We start from the raw sequence: 21,323 nt of genomic DNA, 5'->3' as shown, positions 1-21,323 counted from the left end.
TTTGATAAATTTAATTAAATTCTACATTAAAATCCATCCTTAATTCCCTGCAAATACCTTGAAACAACAAATTTTCATACATATAAGTAATGCAACTTAAAAGTCACATTTGTGTTGCTTCTGTTACCTATCTTGCTCGGACACTTCAAAAATATCGCCTAATCCTCCAAAAAGTAGTTCCTTTTTGAAGGATCCGACAATATTTCTGGAGACTCTGAGCAGCATATCTATTACAACTTCTATACAATAGTAACTCATTCTGTATTTTGTGTATACCTATAAAATGCAGTGAAGGAAGAGTGTGTGTATATATATATGTTCTTCTCTCCTTCTAAGCTTCAACTGCAAATAATTTCCAAAAACAACAAACAAATAGTACTTTAGTCCTATGCTAGCTTGAAGCCGTCTTTATAACTTTCATGTCAATTATCTTCTATAAAAACTTTGAATATGTAATCGCGAAAACGCCTTGAGTATGCCTTTGGATCAACTGCTGATATAGAGTTTGGATCACATTGCATAGACTTGTATGCGTGCTCTAGCTTCTTTGTAATGTCATAGTCTTGAAGTATGTGTATGAACCCGAAACAGTATCACATCATACAACTCTGCTGTTAGATCTCCAATTAGCTGAGTATTTGTTGATAAAAACTCTTTGATATTCCTCAATTACTTAATTTTATCTCTTGCAACTTCTCATAATTAGCAAAATACGTTTCAACTTCTATATTAATTGAAACTTTATTAGTGTTNCTCCGAAAAACAGTATCACATCATACAACTCTCCTGTTGGATCTCCAATTAGCTGAGTTTCCGCTTCTGTAGCTTTTCTCTCTGTCCTTTCAACTCTTGCAGGCATGTTTATTCCTAGTTTTATGCTAGCCCATCTGCAATTTTTGACATAAAGATCAAGAAACGACGTATAAATAGTTAGTTCAGTGACTTTACTGTTACAAATAGCAAGTACATATAGTGCAAGTAACTAGATGATTATGAGGGGATTGAAAACTTACCCTTCCTGATCAAGAAGCAACTGGTCCATATCAGCTCGAGAGACACGAGCAACTGTTTCATTTTCTGAGCCTCCATTATCTGCAACGAGTTGAAAACAAATGACAGTAAGACAAACAAATTGAAACGGAGGAATTGTTGTTATGATTGAAATGAAGTTAGAACTAACCGATAGGTGTTCCAGAACCAGAAGATGTCTGATCTTCAGTACTATCTGCTTCTCTAAAATGAATACCAACTAAAAGGCTATAGTCCATCACTCCCTCTTGTTCCATGAACTCACAATCCCTATCAACTTGCCTGCAGAATGTCGCGAAAATCATTTACTGACATTTGTTTTACACTTGAAATGAAACGTTGAGAGTCTCAAATGTCAGAGGATAGTTACATTATTCGACATGAAAGTTCCATACCTTCGGAATTCTTGAAACCATGTCTTTTGTAACCTGAAAATGAAGTTGAGATCAAGGTCTTTAAGGGTTGTTGTTGCTTCAATCTGGGATTCTGGTTTATCTGTCGTTCTTCCAAATGTTGATCCTTTCAAGTCGAATCGTCTATGAATTGAGTAATTTGTACAAAAGAGGTTCCCCATGATAACGAATCGTACCTAAAACCATTCATGAATATATTAAAGGTGTTCACATTGAACTACGCAGTTAAACCTCTGTATAACAGTCATCCTCTGTAACAACATTTCACTATAATCATCAAGTTTTCTTTAAAGCCGTTTTTCATATAACAGCAATTCACTATAGCAGCCAAAAAATATTCAGAGAAATGACGTTATAGAGAGATTTGACTGTATTAGACTTCTGTTATGGTACTTTATGTCTGATACCTTCTTCTGTGCTGGTCCACTTAGCTTCACACAATGCAGGCCATAGTACTTAGTCACAAGGGTGTTGTCAAAAGCGCGAACATGATTGAAATACGCGCTAAGCATCCTTAATAGCACCTAACAAATCCATTGGCAAGTAAAATCAGAAGGAGAAGTACTGATCTTTGCAGAAAATAATTGCAGTTATCTAGAGACTTACTTTTGTTTCTGCCTTCTTCATTGTCTTGATCATATATCGATCATCGTTTGTCAAGTAGAAGAAACTTCCACTTTTTCCAGGGGAACAAAGCTCTCGGAGAGCATCATTACCACAAATCGATATCATATAATCAGCTGCATCCACTTTGAATAGCATCCGTAATGCCCTGAGGAACATCAAAATCGATGATCACTACTTTTAACGTGTTCTAAAGTCATCATTTTCAACAAGTAATAGAAATAAAACCTTACCTGAAAACTTTCGGACAATAATCCTTCCATCTGAATTCACAAGACGGATGAGGGGGCGTTATCTTGGATCCTTCTGTTGGAAATCTAGTCCAATACTTCTCTCGAGGATCAAACGCTGATGGCTTGAGATCTAGTGATGGTGGAGGACCAGGCCGTCCCACTGATACCCTATCGATAAGTTACATCACAACTTTGAGCTTTGAAAATGCACAACAAACACAAAGTAACTTGTACATTTACTAATATAATTAGACGAAAAACGAGTTAAATTTACTACCTGATTCCCAACTGCAAATTAAGCATAAGCTCATAATTCTTATGTCCTTTAGAAATAGTTTGGCCTTGTCTCTTAACAACTTTAGGAATTCTTATAGGACTACCTCTTAAATATCCATCAGCATCCTGCAAGCCAACGATGGAATCGTCCAAATAACTAGCAGAAGTTCCTGCAACATCTGATAAACGAATTCTACCAAACTCCCTATCAACAGGAGGTGCATCTATTCTCCCGTCCAACGACATCCTCCTAGGCTTAATGTTGCTGTCAACAGCCTTAGATGACCTCCATAACGCGAGTTTCTTCTGTGAAGGCAAAATAGGAACTTTCTCAGGTGGACAGATAGTACATTCTACCAAATCGACGTTGAACACTTGTTGAGGATCCCATTCAAGATTACCAGTTTCTAACAATGAAGTAGATGGATAAAATGTACCATTCTGTTCATTTGGATCTTTACTCCAATTTCCAACATAAAAACTTCCATCAGTCCATTTAAAAGTACCATTTCCTTTAGGAAATCCATCTTCCCAATTCCCTTCATAAACATTTCCATTAGTCCAATACATTTTACCTTTACCAAAAATAGTTCCATTTTTCCATTCACCAACATAATAATTCCCATTTTTCCAACTATACCTCCCCTGTCCTTCTTGCAATCCCCTACACCATTCACCATCATAACAATCTCCGTTAACGTACTCCTTAACCCCTTGTCCATGTTTCAAATTCATGATCCAACCACCCCTATAGGTATCGCCATTAGGCCCCGTATAGGTACCATCTCCATCCATAAATCCAGTCTTGAAATTCCCCTCGTACATTGCCCCCGAGGGCCAACTAAACATACCTTTACCCATAGTTTTTCCACGAAACCAATCTCCAACGTACATACATCCATCCGTCCACCAATATTTACCTTGTCCATGAGGGAAATTGTCAAGCCAATAACCACTATAGTAATCACCATTTGGGAGAAACCTCTCAGCATGGAAAATTTCACCATTCGCGTAAATGTGATCATCTTGTTGCTCATTTTCTTCCTCTGTTGGTGGTGATGATGAACCTTGTGTACAAAATATCGTGTTAGCACGTTTCCTTGTTGCAGCTTGTGTTATCCTTATAGTTGCCTCCCACGCCTTCATATCTATACATATACTAGTCTCTGGGCACGAACGCGCCTATGATATATATATCTCACTTTTCAATTCCTTCTTGATCTTCACATTTTTTTTTCCCTCTGATTAATCAAAAACTAATGATTTGATCTGTTTTTTTATTTCATTGACAAAATGTTATATTGTTTATGATCATGCATGGACATGCAAATTAGATACAAAATTAATTAATCTCTATTTGCTCCTATTTGTTATCTCTCTTTCTATTTTCCTAGTTTTTGATGTAATGAAGGAGACAACAACAAAATTAGAAATCACATTCACATTCTTTGTCCATATTTTGACCATTTTTGCCTAATTTTTTTTTTTTTTGGGGGGGGGGGGTGTGTGTGTTAATTAATTAATTATTATGATTTTTGGAATATATATATATACAAAAAAAAAAATTGTCTACTTGGGATAATAAGGACTTAAACATGTGAGAGTGCAAGTCAAAATGGGGCCAACTATAGCCTAATTCATTAGAAAACAATACCCCTATGCAATTGGAAAAAAAATCATCTAGTGGATGGATTGAAATTATTACAAGAATAACCGGGATATAACGTCTCGAGTTCGAGAATTGACTATGTAAAAAATTATGTTGTGAGTGTCATCTCTAAAATGAGTCATGCAATACGTGATTCAGATATAACTCGACTCACATACTAACATCAGACACTGAGTGAAACCAAAAAACATAAAATCGAAGTATAAAGATTTTTTTGGTATAAATTTTGGATCAACAAAGGTTTTTTTTTCTTTCATTTTTTGTGTTATTTGGATGGTTCATAGAGAAGACTTTTTCTGCTAAAATTAGCGTTAAAACAGCTAAGAAATTGAAGTTTTATGACATTTGGAAGGATGAGAGAGTTTAGTGTTATCTAATTTTTCCATATTTAAATATCATTAACTTCTCTTGAAAATACCTATTTAACAGGCTAAGATTTAAATTATACATATTGTATTACTAAAGTTTTCGTTTAACACATATTAGTTCACATTTATAAAGTTACCACTTTATAGTTTCGTTGTTTCATTTCTCATAGGGTGTTTAATACTTTGCAAAGTCACGATAGTGTTTCAACTCATCTAAATTCTTGTAGCGTAAGGTCCATTAAAGAAATTTTTTTCTATTATAACGGTGCGAATTTGTGAATTCTAATTAAAGGTGAAACAATTCTATTTCTATCTATCAGCAGGGGCCGAATTAGAGTTTCACTTACGGTTTCTATAGAACTCAACTAACTTTAGATTGTATAAGTAATTTACTTACCAAAAGAACCCAGTGAGCTGCGTTTTCTAAATACCTAACACAGATACATTAAAAAAGCTAAATATGACTCTGCGACTACTGTTGATAATATCGTATATATTTATCCATAACTAAAGCATGTATAATATGATTGTGTAAAATATGTTTTATAATATCATCAGTGTATACAACTTAAACAGATAACCGGAATCGAATCATAAGAGAAAGATTCATTGCAATTGTATATACACATTTGAATCATTGACAATTTCAAGAAATTAATTGTTTTCTTGAATTTGTTAGATCTTATTAAATTTAGAAAGAATAAGTACAGTAGCAGAAGTAACGCCAGGAATAAAATCATTATCAGAAATTGCTTGTGGTTTTATTTTATTTTTTATGAATAATGCTGTGGCTGGTACTCCAAATAAATAATATAATGTTTCTTTTGCTCCAAATCCAGTAATTCCACTTTCACCATATAGTTCATGCATACATAATCCAAATTTTTCCTTTGTCATTTTCTTTCCTTTCACACTATGCCTCTGCCAAAAAAAAAATAAATAATTTTGGTTTATAAATTAATTTTTATTAATGATAAGAGGGGTAATTAAATAGCCACGTATCGTCATTGAACTTTACTCAATATAACAGGTAATAATACTGCTCAAGTACTTTTTGGACAGTAGTAATTTGTTTTCCATTATTAAAATAATCGAAATTTATAAGTAAAATCGCAAAATAACTTACTAGATATACTCGTCTTATAGCTGCAGTGCTTGGAATCTTGAATTGTGTACGTCCCTTCCTTCTATTAATTTCTCTAAAAAATATATTTTAAAAAGTTAATTGATTAACGGCAATATATCACATTAAATGGAATATTTGATTAATATGAAATAACTATTTTACTCGACCGCATCGCAAATTGAATGGTAAAAATCAGCCATTGTGGTTCTAAAATATTTGTCATAACATAGTTCTATTATTTCATCTTCAATTTCTTCGTCTCTTCCTGCAAAATAAATTACAAAAAAAAAATTAAAAGAATTATAATATTAACATATTATATATGATCGTTCTACATAACACGATGAATACGAATACAAGAAATCTTGAAATTATATGATTATATCTCTAGTATGGAGCGTTTTCCCCTTAATAAATCTTATATTATATATGTATCTCGATTAGTCAGATAAGTAAATAGCAAGATTGAATAAAGACCAGACCTTGGAAGGGTAAACCAAGTATGTTGATTGCTTCACTCATGACATGGAGAACTCCTCCACCAATTTTCTTGAACACCATAATTTGAAGATTAAGGAAAAATAAGGTAATAATGGTGGAGAATGTTATAATAGATTTATATTTTTGAAAAGAGATCAATTTGGATGTGAAATGAGGCTTGGAAGGTAGGAATAGTATATATATGTATATATATATATATATATATATATATTTATATTTATATTCCTTAAGCTATGGGCAAAACTTTTCATCAAGTTACTAAAATATACTATTAGATTTTCACAGAGTGAGGTCCATACAACATAGAGTGAACATAAAGGTATGGGAGAATATAGAGTGAGCACGAACCTTATCCCGATCTCAAAGGTTGAGAAACTATTTATGATGAACCAAGACGTCCGGAAATTATAGAATGAAAGTTAAACTTAGCCTTACCTTAAAGATAGAAAGACTGTTTTCGATAGATCATAAGGTCCAAAGAGTATGAAATGAATGTAAGATGTATCCATACCTCAAATATAGAGGACAGTTTTCAATAAACCGTGAGGTCTAAAGAACATAAGATGTATACCTGCCTTAAAGATACAGAAACTGTTCACAATATAAACCATCGACTCAAAGAAAACCAGTCCAAAAAACAGTTTGTGACTAGGACACTTAAAAAAGGATAAAGAGATCTTTGACTGGCTTTAATTAATAAAATGGTGTACTTTTGGTAAAACCAACTACACTACTAAACTTGAGGGATTAAACAATGTAAATACTTGCCTTTCATGCAAGGAGAATCATTATCATACTTTTTCATTTCTAAAAAGAAAGAATATAATATCTTGATGTAGCAACTATCCTACATTCTAAGTTCTTCATAGAAAATGTAAATATTCCCATTTGCTAAAATTGCAAAGCCATTGAGATATCTCAAGGTAGAGGAAGAAGAATTTAACTCTTGCAGAATTCAAGGCAAGTATATTATATATGCATCTATTATCCAAAACAAAGTCAGCATCAAACTATACTCAACAAAAACTCAAATCAACGACGAAAAACTACTATTTCTTGATCTTGTCAATGCGAAAAAATGTCATTGACTCACTATAGAAAGAGCAATAAAGATAACATCCATGATTGAACCAAAGCCTACACAAATTACAACATTAAGAGAACTTCATCGACATGTTGAAGAAAGGCCAGTTACATAATCAAAGTAGCCAGGATAACTAAGGCCAGTCAATCTTGTGCGTGATTTAAGCTCCCTCCCCTAGTGTCTTCTTTGATGTGCTGATGTAAAGCACTGCAAGCAGAGAAACTCTTAATATTACATTCTGAACGTTAGAGGCACATGCATATTAAACGAAGGTTGGCAGCTAGTTGTTTTTGCTTACCGTTGTTTCCACGAATGAAAGCATCACCATATTTGTTCTTCAATTGCCCATTAACATATTCTTCGGTTTGCTCCATTGCTATATTCATGTATCCATCTAAACAGGCAAGGATACCTGCACCAAGCAATAACAAACTTAGAATGTAATTAAGCTGAGTTTCTCGTCATGAATTGTGAAGAAATGAACTACCACCTGGAAAAAAGCATAAGCAATAAGCAAATAAGGACTAGCACAGGTTTTAGGTAGAGTGCATTTACTTTCTCAAGAGAACTTCTACCTAAAGATGTAGGCACACAGGTAAAAAGTTGGAGAGGTTCACAAGCAGTTATTATCGCTGGTGGCTAAGATAAATAGGTGGATAAGTTTCACGTTACACATGCATTGGTTGCAGGCAACAAGCCCTTGGGTAGGCAACAAGCCTGCTTTCTTTGCTCTGTGAATGAGAGAGAACGCCAGATGAAAAAACACACTTAATTTCTCTAAATAGATTCTGCTTCATAGTTATAAATTGCATGTCACAGATACCTACAATCAAGGCCAGCTTTTGAGGTAAATTTACAACAATTTGTACCTAGTACCTACGAAGCATATCTTTTTAACATCAGTCAAATGGTTATTACACATAAATTGGTCCAGTCTGTAGTTTAGTCTATGTATGCAGACAACTAACAGTCAATAACAAATGTTGGTAACCTATAAAACACAAGACTGACCAATTAATATTTGAAATGTCAAAAATACTACACTTAATTTCACAACAATAAAACTTCCTTTCTATGTTAAAAATCAAATCTCAAGGACTATATCAGCTGCTGCTCTGTTACTAACTTGTTTAGTATTTTAATGCAAAGCTTGAATGGAATAGGGAACGGACAGTACATTCGACAATCTTATACATGACTAGAGTTTCGTCGTGTTATTTAGTACAAAACTACATATAACCAACATGCATATGCAAGAGTACAGTAAGTTTAAAAGAACGACAAGAACAAGAAAAAGCAAATCAGAGTGACTAACCTCGATAGTCAACACCAGAGTTCAATTTGACAACAACAGGTCGTCCACGAATAGACTTGAGAAAATCTGCTGGAGTCTTGGTTGTTGATCCTTTCTCTCCTGCTCCACTCATTTTCAATTACTTACTCTGTAGCATATCAATAGCGGTAAATTATCAAGATACAACTTATAAAACCAGTATACAACCATACTGCCCAAGCAACAGCAGAGTAGTTTGACATAAAGGGTTGCAGTAAACAGTTTACACATTGATAAAGAAAATTGAAGGAACAGAATACAGCCATCACGTAGCACCAACTTTTTCATCTGCAAGCACTTTAACTGTTGACACATTTAAATGGTTTCCTAGAGTCTCCAACTAACAATTACATTGCAGTTAATAGGTGTCATAATTCAACTATTAAGATGACTGTATTTCAGTGTGTTCTTATAAGCCTGCCATCAAGAATATAAATGGGCTACTAGCATGTAAACGGAAAAGATATTCTTTACTACTTGATAGTAGCACAGCTAGGAAGATATCATGCAGTTCAGAGTTCAAATATTAAAACAATTTTGCATGCGGAGTGTGGTGAATCTTATGCTAAGTAGTAGGCCATAAAACCAATTAACTGGCTACGTCCTTGGTAGGACTATCCACCATACCCCACAAGTGGAACTGTTTAACTTTCACAAGAAAGGATTCAAACCCTGGACTTTAGGAGCTTTTCTGGACTCTGATTATATTCTTGCAAGCTCGGCCATCAAAGCCCAACGCCCCTCCTGCGCATCAGCCAATTCTCGACAACTCTTTTGGTTTCTAATATTTTCAAGACCTATTATATATGACCCAACTATAAATACCATAGCAGAAGATCAAAACTTGCACGACCTTGCATTTTCCTGATATTCATCTCACTAAGAGGCAACTCTATAGATAGTAGTGTTAATGAGTAAAGAAGTAAGTAGTAGATAAACCTGACTGGGCTCTAGAAGATCCCAAGGGACTAAAGAACTATTCAAGTAGATCATGAGGTTTAAACGAGTATAATGTTCGATAAAACGTCTTCATAATTAGTTGTGAACACTTTCTCAACTCATGTGGCTCTAGATTCAAACTTAGTGTTCTCCTATCAATTACATGTCAATATTTCAAACCAGGATTTCTCCTCAATTAAAAGAAAACGTTCCTTTAACTGAACAAAGTGGGATTGGCATTTTTCGAACTATCAAGGTCCAAAATTAGCACTTTCGTGTAAAAGTCGATCTTTTCCAACGTTGCGCCAACTTTCTTACAACACAATCAGTTCCAAGAAAGAACGAAAAAAGTACAGCCCGAGTAATTAACCATCTAACTCTGGAAGAGTAACAACTTCTCAAAATCAACAACACTCCATTTCTAAACAAGAAACATTAAAAAAGAATTCATGTGTACTGTCCTAAGCAAAAGTTGTGGAACCCGAAACCCAAATCAAAAACACCGAATGCAATATGGGTTTAGTATTGTTAACCATATTCTATAACAACAGAGTAAAACCAACTCAACTAACCCTCCATTCTGAGAAAACTAACAAAGCTTCAATTTTTTTTAACAAGAAGAGCCATAAACAATGAATTGATGTGTTTTTTCCTAAGCACACGAAACCCAGATCAGAAACACAGCATCCAACATGGGTTTTCAATATCGAAGCATATTATCGATCGAAAGAGAACAAGTACAGTAAAATACATCGCAATTGAGTAAAATTAGAGAAAAAGAAACAAAATTCACATATTTTTACACATCAAAAGAAACTAAAACAAATTAGAATATAGATAACATACCTCAAATAATGATTCTTTATCAACGATGAAAAGTTGCAGGACAGAGAAACTTGAAGAGACGAAGGATTTAGTGAGGAGCTAGGGTTTTGAATTCTTGTTTTTGTGGATGAGTAATAATTTGTAATTGGGTCTAAATATGAGGGGTTTTGTTAAAAACTCATTACCATCTTAAAAGATTGGAGTATTGTATATTTGACCCCTAAACTTTGGTTATTGTTGTAGAAGTTATTTTCGTAAAAAATTAGTTTTACTTGCAGGAGTTGGCCTAGTCGAATCTCATTAAATAGTCGTGTTATGTTTCTTCTCTGTTTTCTTTGTTTATGATTGTATGCTAGTTAATCCTCGATATTTCCGCAACATGATTGTATGAATCCTCAAAATCTAAAGAATTCTATAATAAGTGATATTCAATTTCCAATATATCTCGTAAATCTTCTCATTTATTCGAGTCCTAATGAATACTGTTATCACTTTTAGTGGTGAAAAATAGTACTATTAGATATGTGTGAAGTTAGTCTTGATGCATGTTACATACCCTGAACATCGAAACAGGGTGACTCAACGTAATTGGGGGCCTAAAATATAAATATACTTTATATATGTGTTTATTAAAAAAATTACACTATTAAGATGAAAATTATTAGTACTTAATATTATTTTTTCAGTTACTAATTTTAGGTAAGATTTTATCAACTCAACATTGAAAAACATCTTTCAGTGAGACAATTATTATATGTATTGTTAACATAATGATACAAGTAATAAGTTGATAAATATTAAATAAAGATAAGAGTTAGAACCATAGAATTTGACTCAAGAAGTTGATGACTTGGTATAACCTCATTTTAATATGCTTAAATAATGCTTGAAACTAAAATTTAATAAGAAATAAAAAAAATTGTAATTCACTTTGTAACACTTTTCACTGTTAATCCTCATTTTTAACAAAGTACTCCACAAAAGATATTAAAGTGGATAAAATAATTTATTTTAAAAAAAATATACTTATTATTATAAATAATTAATTTTTCTATAAAAATTTTAACACATAATTTATTCTTGACAAAAATTTGAGAGTCTAAAACAAAGGCCTTATTTTTTAATGCACAGAGCCGCTCATGCATCGAAATTATAAAGAAGATACTACACATTTCAATAAAATTAGTTTAAATGATATTTTCATTTTACTAGCATGTTAAGGGCTTTGATTTTAGAAGCACGAGACATATATGTGAAATTTCTATAATATAAACCATATAAACATTTATTTTTGTAATTATATATGCATTCGAATCATATTAAATGAGTATTTACTATATATAATGTCCCGTTATAATCAAACTGAACTCTTCCTTTCAAAGGGTTAAAAGCGTTGTGTATCTCATGTGTTTGAGTCTTTATAATAATACAGAGATATAACGTTTAATTTTTTCGTTATCATTCTATCTAAACAAGATAAAATTATACATTAAAATATACGTTTTTTGCTTTTTCATGATAAACACTAATAAAAAATATAAAAAATATCTCGAATCAATATTCAAATACCACCAGGCATCATGTTAGCGTTATGTTGTCATGGAAAATCAATCCCATACTTGATACTACTATATACTATGGTACAAAACTTTAATTTATTAATTTACATATATTCACAACATTCTAAAATTCATCTTTCATTTATATATTTTCAATTCAAATTTTAAGAAAATTTCTTATACTGGTATATTCTCAAGCATTCATTATATATATGCCACATTTTTTTTTGATTAACACATTAGCAAGCTTGAATTTTTATTATAATTTACTAACATTAATGCGTATAATTAAAAAATGTAACATATTCTAAATAATTAACACATTTTATATAATGAGCATTTAAAAACATACACAACAAAAAAAATTATCATATAAATGGGATATTTTTCAACTACTAGATGGAGCAAGTGGATAAGTTGATTTAAATTTTGAAAGCTAAGTTTGAAGGGCCTCCATAATTAATTAAAAGCAATGTAAAAAAATACTATATAATAATGACAAACAACATTTTACTTGTGAATTTCATGTAAAATACAATTACATGTTTCCTTAACCTTTAAATAATTCACGTTTTTAAAATATTTACATGCTGCTAAGTCAAAATTATATGCATTGATCTTGTGAATTTTGTATAATCAGTATATTTTAATATAGTGTAGTAAGTAACTTAATTATCTCATTTTTATTAGTAATTCTTTTAGGTGAGTGATCATAGTAAACTAATTTTTCAGTCTTTTATCATTTTTTTCAAATATAGTCAAATTTCTTTAAAACAAATTACCTATACATTTCTTTAGTTAAAACGTATCATGTACAGATACACAAGTTTATACTCGATAAGAAAAAGATAATGATGGATTTTAACATCTTATAACTTATTATATTTTTAACAGGACCTCATCGTCACTCAAAGTCTCGACCTTTTTATGGTGATTAAATTTTTCATTCTATTTATCAATGCGATATACTTTAATTTTATCCAATCTATTTTATAATTGAAAATGTTTTTTTCCCCATAAAAATAAGCATTCAATAATGATAAAAATGGGTGTAGGGCATCATAGATGACAAAACCCTAGAAATTAAAATATTATCTCCAACTGAAAAGAGAGAAAAAAAGATAAAAGAGGATATATTGCTACTATATTTCCTTTTACATATATAATTTACATGCGTATACTCGATTTTTTCAGAATAAAATTACACTAAATATATTATTGCGATTATATATATGTATTAAAACTTATCTTCTTGGCTATTATCCAACCAGCAAGTTGGCAACAGTACTAGCTGGTGAGCATCATAATAGTTGCTTGAACTAAGCGTGTGTACCTCTTTTGATTTTGACAGTACCTTACTATATGCTAAGAGATATTAATGTTTAGAATAATATCTTTGTGATTTTTTCAAATAATTAGGTTCTAATATGTGCTGTTTAATGTTATATATAATATAATCTTCTTTGGTCTAACAACATAAATGAGTTGCACCGGAATTATTGGAATCCCTCCGGGCTTTAACTAGAGATTTCGATTTTGAATTTTTGAAAAAAATGTGTTAGGAGTGTCGATGCTATAAATACTTCCTATAATACGCAAAGCTGGATTAATCAGACTTTAATATAAGAAATAGATAGAAAAATAATGTGCTATAACATAAATTTCACACTAATTTGCTATTGAAAATATTTTTTTTTTTTATAATAGTATTTTTAACCACTAACATTTTTAGATAAAATAATCGCACATTTTAAACCTATTTAACACATTATTTGGTGCATGAACGTGATGCAAGTTGCAGTGACAAATCTGTAAATAATCGATTGGATGTTACTGTTTATTTTTGTCTTCTTGGGAATTTGGATTTGTTACCTAAAACAATTTTGAATCCTGTTATAGTTTGATTTACTGGAATTTTTTTCTCAAATCAAGTCGATTCAATGGTTTAAATATAACAAGAAGATATTGTATTTTTACCGTAAAATATATAAAACTTTGACAAATGAAATTCAATTAAAATATGTGTATCCTACATTGCTCGATCTCTCAAAAAAAAATCGATCACACATGGGTCGATTCATCAAAAAAAAATGCATTACTTTTTTTTGAAAAAATAAAATCCATTGATACGCATACGAATAAAATAAATTTAATGTCCAAAGCAACATAGGTATAATAGTCATAATTAAATAGATAGATATAGTATTATTAGAGTTAGAGCCTGTTTGGCTCAGCTTAAAAGCTGGTCAAACTGACTTAAAAGCTGGTTTTTGACTTATTTAGCTGTTTGACAATCCTCAAAGTAACTTATTTTAAGTTAAAAAAAACTTATTTTAAGCCAAAAGTTAAAAGCTGGGGTAGGGGTGCTTTTTTTTTTCAGCTTATAAGCTGTTTTAAGTTGACCACATTTTTACCTTTTTACCCTTAATATTTTTATACAATCTCCAAATTACCCACATAACCCTAACTCTTTCTTCTATTTTTCCCTTTTCACGTGTGGATGATAGACAATTACTATTACTAATGAATNATCTTAAATCTTTCAAGTGATCAATTCGAATTATATATTATTAAAATGTAAAATAAGTTGCACATATAACTTAAATAAAAATTTATATTCCTCTTATAAATAATTTGTGATAATAAAGAAATATGTGAATGATAGCAAAATATAATTATTTATGGCTGTAAAATATAAATTAATTAACTTTTATTATGTTAACACCTTTTAAGGGTATTTCAGACATTTTGATTTAAAAAGCTGTTTATCAGCACTTATTTGCCAAACACATCAACAACTTTTTTTTTTACTTCAGCACTTTTATCCAAACGCATAACTGCTTATTTTAAAAATAAGTTTCAGCACTTTCAAAAGTAATTTTTTAAAGCTGCTTTTATTAAGCCCATCCAAACGGGCCCTTAGCACCTAAGTACTTTTTGCAAAAATAATTTTGGTGCTTTCTGAAAATTCAAAATCCACCCTACACTTAAAAAAATCCTACACTTGCATAATTTTTACTATCAACTTGTAGAAATTTACTCACATTTCTTTATCATGTACTATCTTTATTTCAAAATATACTGTCACGTTTCACTTTTTGAGAGTCAAATTATTTAAACTTTGGCAAAACCTGGAGTTTTAGTAGACGAGAGGTGAAAGCCAATATGGACGATTAAATTAGAAAGAAAAAAGGAAGAGTAATACTCTAAATAGGAAACCATCACTATCGTATAAAGAAGATTTAAGAAGTTAGTAATAGTAATGTTAAGTATTTTGCTAATTAATTCTGTTATAAATTAGTATCAAGGACAATATAAGTTCTACGTTTAGTAAACTTTTTAACTCAAGAAATCATTTTATTGTTCATTTTGTATTTTTTACTTCGTCAATGAATTGGATTTTCTCACTATATTATTTTTAATAAGCAGAAAAATGAAACAAATTATTTATCTGTATTATAAAGCAATATTCATCTAATACAAGGTTCTCCGTTTCCTCTTCTTCACAAGTTTCTCGCCAACATTATTTTTGATAGCTCAACGCTATAAGAAAATTTATCGTTAATTTTATTTAATAACGGTTTATCTAAAAGTCATGTTAGTTATAAGTTACTTAGTAATGGATTAACAAACGGATTTTATAGGTGTTAAGGGTCTTTAATATGCAGTTTTATCCTATATTTCTATGAAAGACTATTTTTATAGCTCGAACTTATGATTTTCTAATCACATAATAATAACTTTATTATTGACTCCCGTTATTCCCCCAAGAAGGGCGAGAATAAAAAAGAGACGATGAAATACTACTTCACATATCCAGTGTAATTTTATGAGTGGAATTTGAATAGCGCATTATGTACTCAGTCTTATCCCTACCTAAAGATAAAAAAAACTATTTTCAATAGACAACTGGCTTAAATAAAACAGAATAACAATCAATAAGAATAGATTAAATATAGTAGAACTAATGGAGGAATGAATAGTGACAACTTATACAGATAACATGGATGATAAAAAAAAAGATTATAATCGAATCAACGAATAAGATAATGTTTTATGCTACTTCAAAGTAAATCTTGAATGAATAGTTAGTACCAAAATCAATTTTATTTTTTTTCTCCAAGTTGATTGCAATACTAGCCACTAAATACAAAAATATCAAAGCAAGTTGGACATGGCTAGCTAGGCTATTCATATTACTACTACTACTACATAATATATATCACCTAGTAGTAGTATATATATGACAAAAATTACATCACAATTAATACAAAAGCTTAGCCCAAGTACTAGTTATATAACTATAGCTAATTTCTAATTTACATTGCCTTCAAGGCCCTTTTTTGTTCTTCTTTTTTTAGTTAATTAACTAGATTTAAGCAAAAGTAAAAATTAATAAGTTCATTTAGCCATACCACACATTTGTAGGCAAATTCTCCAACAATTCTGGAACATAATCTTCTCCAACATAATCTTCAAACGATAGATCTGAATTATCCGTCATCGTTGTTTCATTAGTACTATTCACATAATTAGGTACCACTTGATGATGTATAGTACTATCTACCTCAACAACTTGTGGATCATATTCTGGTGGCGACTCTGAATAATAAAATTCTTTTTTCTCAGTGCCAGCAACACGGATATTAGTATCGGTTACCGGGTAGTTAGCGTGTTGGCCAGTGAGTTGTTGGACTAAAGCTCTAAATTCTTCAGCACTTGTGATAACCTTCATTGGATTTGAAATATAAACAACTTTAACTGGCTTTTTTTTGGTGTTTTTGGGATGTTTGTTTGCTTTTTTTGAATGTACACTAAGCATTTTATCCATTGAATTTTTTTATTTTTTTTTCTGTGCTTGTGTTTGGGCTATTTAGGGAAATGGAGAAGTTGGGTTTTTTCTAGGAAAAGGGAAGGAAAGGAAAAGAAAAAATTGGAGTGAAGAAAGGGAAAGAGCCAAGTGGATGGTAAATGGACACAAGAAATGTAGTACTAGTAGTAGATAGAAAGGGAGTTAAGAGAAAGGAGGGATTAGATTTTTCCCAAGGCTCATTTTATAGAGAGTTGTGTTCACTACATAAAGACAAAAAAGTCTACCATCCATAATTTCTTCCGTTTAAACAAACATTGTTATCTGATGTGGAACCAGATTTTGTGAGGGGTATTGATAGGATTTATATTGTTTCAGAACTTATTAGTCCAATTGATAGTGAAAATGTTTGAAAATAATTGTGTTTTACTTAAGTCATTTGAACATATTAGAAAACAAATGAGATTAACACAGTTTGTCTTCATTTCTTCAATCAAAATTATTACAATTCGAACACAATTGAAGGCGTTTGCAATAGAAAAATCGATCAAAATCAATCAACAGTGTTTGAAAGAAACAAATTATGGATGGTTCAATGATTCAATAGAAAAATGACGTAGTTAAGGTATCTGAGGGAAAAAACCCAACAAGTTTAAGGATTTATTTATGAGTTCGGTCTGTTTATTGATTTAGAAAGGGTTTTTTTTAGGTGATGGAAAAGAAAAGAATTGTCATAAATATATAAATATCACAAAGAACAGAGTTGTGAAAATAATACTATTTGATACAAATAGATTTTCGTAAGGATTGATATTGAGCTTCTACTTATTTATTTTGTTTTTAGATGGTTTAATCAACAAAATGTCTAGGTTCGTATATGATTTATGTTCTTTATAAATATTATTGTGTTAACAGACTAAACGCATTGAGAAGAGATAATAAGACATGATATGATGTATTGTTTAAATTGTTGATCGAGGATATGACATTAGTTAGATAGAATGGTGTGGAGATCGTGTATTAAAATAAAAAAGTAGTACGTAATGAAATGTTATCTTGCTTTTCGCCGATTCAACTTTATTAATGTTTGTGGTTATAATAAATGTACACTTATATACAGTTGTAGCTTTTGACATCTATATATCATTATCTATTTCTTGTGTTTTAATTACGACTAGTGCACTATTTTATTATTGTTCTTATTACCTTTTTAGTAGATTTTCCGCTACTTTTCTTATTTAATTAATTGTTATGTAAAAGTGAAAACTCACATATTCGACTAATTTGGAATTAAAGGTTGGAAAATAAATTACATATTTGTGGTGTTTGTAACGCACGCATTTGGAAGGAGCGTGGACCGTAGTTGTAGTAGAACAGCCATCATGCCCCAATATTCTTACACGTGGCATAAGAAGATGAACACCAAGCCTATGACGTCATACCTTTGCCAATTGCTGACGTCACTGACTCAAGTTGCGGTACGACTTCATTATTCGGATCTGGCTTATAGATTTTCCAAATAATATTTGGAAAAAAAATTTAGCGTGTTTGTTTTGCGTACATTTTGTCATTATTTGATAAATATTTTAAATTTTTAAATATTAATTTTTTCTAGTATTTGAGCTAAATCTTATTATTTGAGACTTTTTAAAAATTGAAATCTTATCCCAAATTTTTATCTTTTACAAAAATTCTTCTACAGTTATTGTTTATATTGTATTACATGATTTTTTACGTTAATTTCAAAGTAGTGATGAAATATTTTGTGAATGTTAAATGATAATATAGTTATTGATGAAAATGATGAACAATCGGCTCAAGATAACAAAGTCATGTGTTTTGTCTACTTCACAATGTATGAAATTATGCTTGTTGCACTCGCTCTAAATTATCACATTGCTCGAGTGTCATGGACACTATTTGTTATTGTTGTAATAAAGATCCAATTGACTTGTATAACACAAACTTATGGTCAGTTTTGATATTTTTAAAACTTATTGGTATAAATCATATTTTTCGAAAAAAAGTGAAATATATTTTCCAAATACTATTGCCAAACACATGGTGGAATTTCATCCAAATTTTCATCTAAATAATATTTGCCAAAAATATTTGAAAATCTACAGCCAAACACTAGCTAAATATTTTCTCGATATCTAGTTGATTCGAATTCATATTATAATTCGTAAAGACTTACTAATTAGTTGATCTCTGCTACTTAGCAAAAGTGATGTCATATTGAAAATTTAAATTTAAAATATTTGATTAAAAAAGAAAAAATATTTAACGTCCCGTAATACAAACTTATTGAGTTATTGTGATGGTCCAAAATGGATAAATTGCTATCATGTCAAGCAAATTAGAGATATTTCGTAGAAATGTCCTAAATTCTACTTTCTTCCTTAACATTGTTAGCCTGTCCATTTTAAACATAGTCCCTGGTAGATATAAATTATAATTTTTCAAAAACTAAAATTTATAATAGATAATTCTGCATGAAGGAATAAAATGTTTCCAAATAAAAATAATTTTATAATATATCTATATATATATATATATACTCGTACAAATAACATATACTAGTTGAGTAGATATGGGAAGATAAAGTACAATCTTATTTTCAAATTTGTTCATATACTAGTTGAATAGATATGGTAAGACAAGTACACTCTTATTTTTAAATTTGTTTTGGTATATTATGCTCACAAATAAAATACGAAGGAACATTTCAATATGAGTTGTGGTGCATTGGTGGAAGTGTTTCACCCTTAATCAGAGGTTTCGAGTTTGAGTTCTGGGTATGGAGAAAATTCTATGGGAACGCCGCCCACAAATGGGTCATGTAGAGCGCAATCCGAATTTTGTCAAAGCTCCAATATGGGCTCCGGACACTGAATGGAAAATAAAAAAATATGAATATTTTATTATAAACATTGCATGTACAAATTCGTTTATCTTTTGATATTCCTTTTCAAGGGAATATTATACATCCCTTTATATAGATATGAACAAAGATTTACGATTACATCCGCCTCCCAAGTACTCTTAATAGAAATTGAGCACAAATTATAGAGTCTCAACTCGAATATTGATGTCTACACATTCATTATAATCATAATTTAAAATTACCAAATTCAAATATTTTTTTTTATTATCTTTAACTCCGTATCAAATATAATCTTATATAGTATATAAGTAATACAAGATAAAGTTATATATAATAAATTATTACAATTCTACCTTTCTTCTAATTTCGTATATAGTGAAAGCTTACAATATACTTATATATATTGTTTCTTTTTTTTCTTTCTTTAGAGCCAAACATAAGAGAGGAGGGGGGGGGGGGGCACCCAGTAAAACAGTACAAGTTTAAAAGTTATTTCTCAATATATTTTTCTTCTTCAATTCATTAGACTTTAACTCACTATATGTTAATAGTTAATTCAATACTAAAAATCTTAAATAGGAAATTTGTCATTTATTAATATCTAAAATTATTGTAAAAGTTTAAGTAAAAGCATGTTTTTGTTGTTGTATGATATTGATAATGTCAAACTCAAAATTTTAATTAAGAATATAGAGATCACTGTATAAACTTTTAAAATGTTTAAAACTTTATTTAACATAATATATTAATGATTTTTATGTGTTCAAATTCAATATAAAGATGGAAGTTAATTACTTTCTTGTCATATTTTCTACCTTAGAAAAAGCAGTTTGCAACGCGTTCGCAAATCAACCATGCATGATTAATGATTATATAATATTGTTATAATAAAACAAGTAATATATATATATATTTAAAAATATCTTTGACATTAAAAAGGAATTAATCATTTTTGTGGATCCTACTATTCACAACAACCACGTAGTTAAGTACCAACTTGAGGGAGTTAAATGATATGTGGCACCAAGGGACCCCTAATTTACTAGCACAGTTGGCCACACGATATAGATGCCATAATTTATCTACTCAATTTATTTTACAAGATATTTATTATTATATTTTTATTAGTATAAATATTAGATAATTTTATTTATTAATATACAAAAACTCATCAAAATTTGAATCACAACTTAAATAGAGATGTTTAATAGCTTAATTAGTTGACTATCTGAACTTTAATTTTATTGATAAGAATTCAATTGTCTACATAGTCCATTCAACCCCATTATTTTTATTTTTATTACTACTGAATCCACAACCCATTTATGCTATTGGTTCAAAACTTATTTGTGTATATATATAAGTTGAATTAGTAAATTTCGAATACCAAACTACCTAACGAAGTAACAAAATAGAGTAATATATGTATAGTACTTGAATTTCGAATACCAAACTTTTCAAGTTTTCAATCACTTGAATTTATTTATTTTTTGTCTATAAATAGAAGAAAAATTAACAACAATGAGAGCAACAACAGAATATTTTTGATATTTTTTTGGATAATTATATTCAATCAATTTCAATAAAACCTTATCGTATTATACAAGAGTTGCAAGATTTAGGCATCCAAAACTTTGGTGTATATGC

General features: G+C 30.4%; 4 protein-coding genes across 4 annotated transcripts; all 4 read right to left on the bottom strand.

The window, feature by feature from the left end:
* Positions 1 to 19: 19 nt before the first annotated feature.
* LOC107001753 (phosphatidylinositol 4-phosphate 5-kinase 6-like) lies at positions 20 to 4,039 on the bottom strand. The gene is made up of 9 exons (XM_027912618.1): positions 2,577 to 4,039; positions 2,300 to 2,467; positions 2,049 to 2,214; positions 1,850 to 1,966; positions 1,425 to 1,618; positions 1,181 to 1,311; positions 1,014 to 1,092; positions 754 to 887; positions 20 to 580 (listed from the first exon to the last, which is right to left on the bottom strand). Exons 1-9 carry the CDS (start codon positions 3,719 to 3,721, stop codon positions 423 to 425), a joined length of 2,292 nt encoding a protein of 763 aa, XP_027768419.1. The 5' UTR covers positions 3,722 to 4,039; the 3' UTR covers positions 20 to 422.
* Positions 4,040 to 5,198: 1,159 nt separating this feature from the next.
* On the bottom strand, positions 5,199 to 6,397 carry LOC107001754. Its single transcript, XM_015199729.2, has 4 exons — positions 6,221 to 6,397; positions 5,901 to 6,003; positions 5,739 to 5,811; positions 5,199 to 5,533 (listed from the first exon to the last, which is right to left on the bottom strand). The coding sequence occupies exons 1-4, from the start codon at positions 6,297 to 6,299 to the stop codon at positions 5,288 to 5,290; spliced, it is 501 nt and encodes a 166-aa protein (XP_015055215.1). The 5' UTR covers positions 6,300 to 6,397; the 3' UTR covers positions 5,199 to 5,287.
* A 780-nt stretch (positions 6,398 to 7,177) lies between these two features.
* Positions 7,178 to 10,588, bottom strand: LOC107032205 (sm-like protein LSM36B). The gene is made up of 4 exons (XM_015233790.2): positions 10,442 to 10,588; positions 8,639 to 8,765; positions 7,622 to 7,735; positions 7,178 to 7,530 (listed from the first exon to the last, which is right to left on the bottom strand). The coding sequence occupies exons 2-4, from the start codon at positions 8,748 to 8,750 to the stop codon at positions 7,484 to 7,486; spliced, it is 273 nt and encodes a 90-aa protein (XP_015089276.1). The 5' UTR covers positions 8,751 to 8,765; positions 10,442 to 10,588; the 3' UTR covers positions 7,178 to 7,483.
* Positions 10,589 to 16,060: 5,472 nt separating this feature from the next.
* LOC107001692 lies at positions 16,061 to 16,995 on the bottom strand. Its single transcript, XM_015199650.2, has one exon. It carries the CDS (start codon positions 16,808 to 16,810, stop codon positions 16,385 to 16,387), a length of 426 nt encoding a protein of 141 aa, XP_015055136.1. The 5' UTR covers positions 16,811 to 16,995; the 3' UTR covers positions 16,061 to 16,384.
* Positions 16,996 to 21,323: the final 4,328 nt, after the last annotated feature.

Source organism: Solanum pennellii, chromosome 10 (genome assembly GCF_001406875.1).
Source record: "Solanum pennellii chromosome 10, SPENNV200".
Taxonomy (NCBI): domain Eukaryota; kingdom Viridiplantae; phylum Streptophyta; class Magnoliopsida; order Solanales; family Solanaceae; genus Solanum; species Solanum pennellii.
Note: the sequence above shows the minus strand (reverse complement) of the source record. Positions and strands in the feature narration are given on the sequence as shown.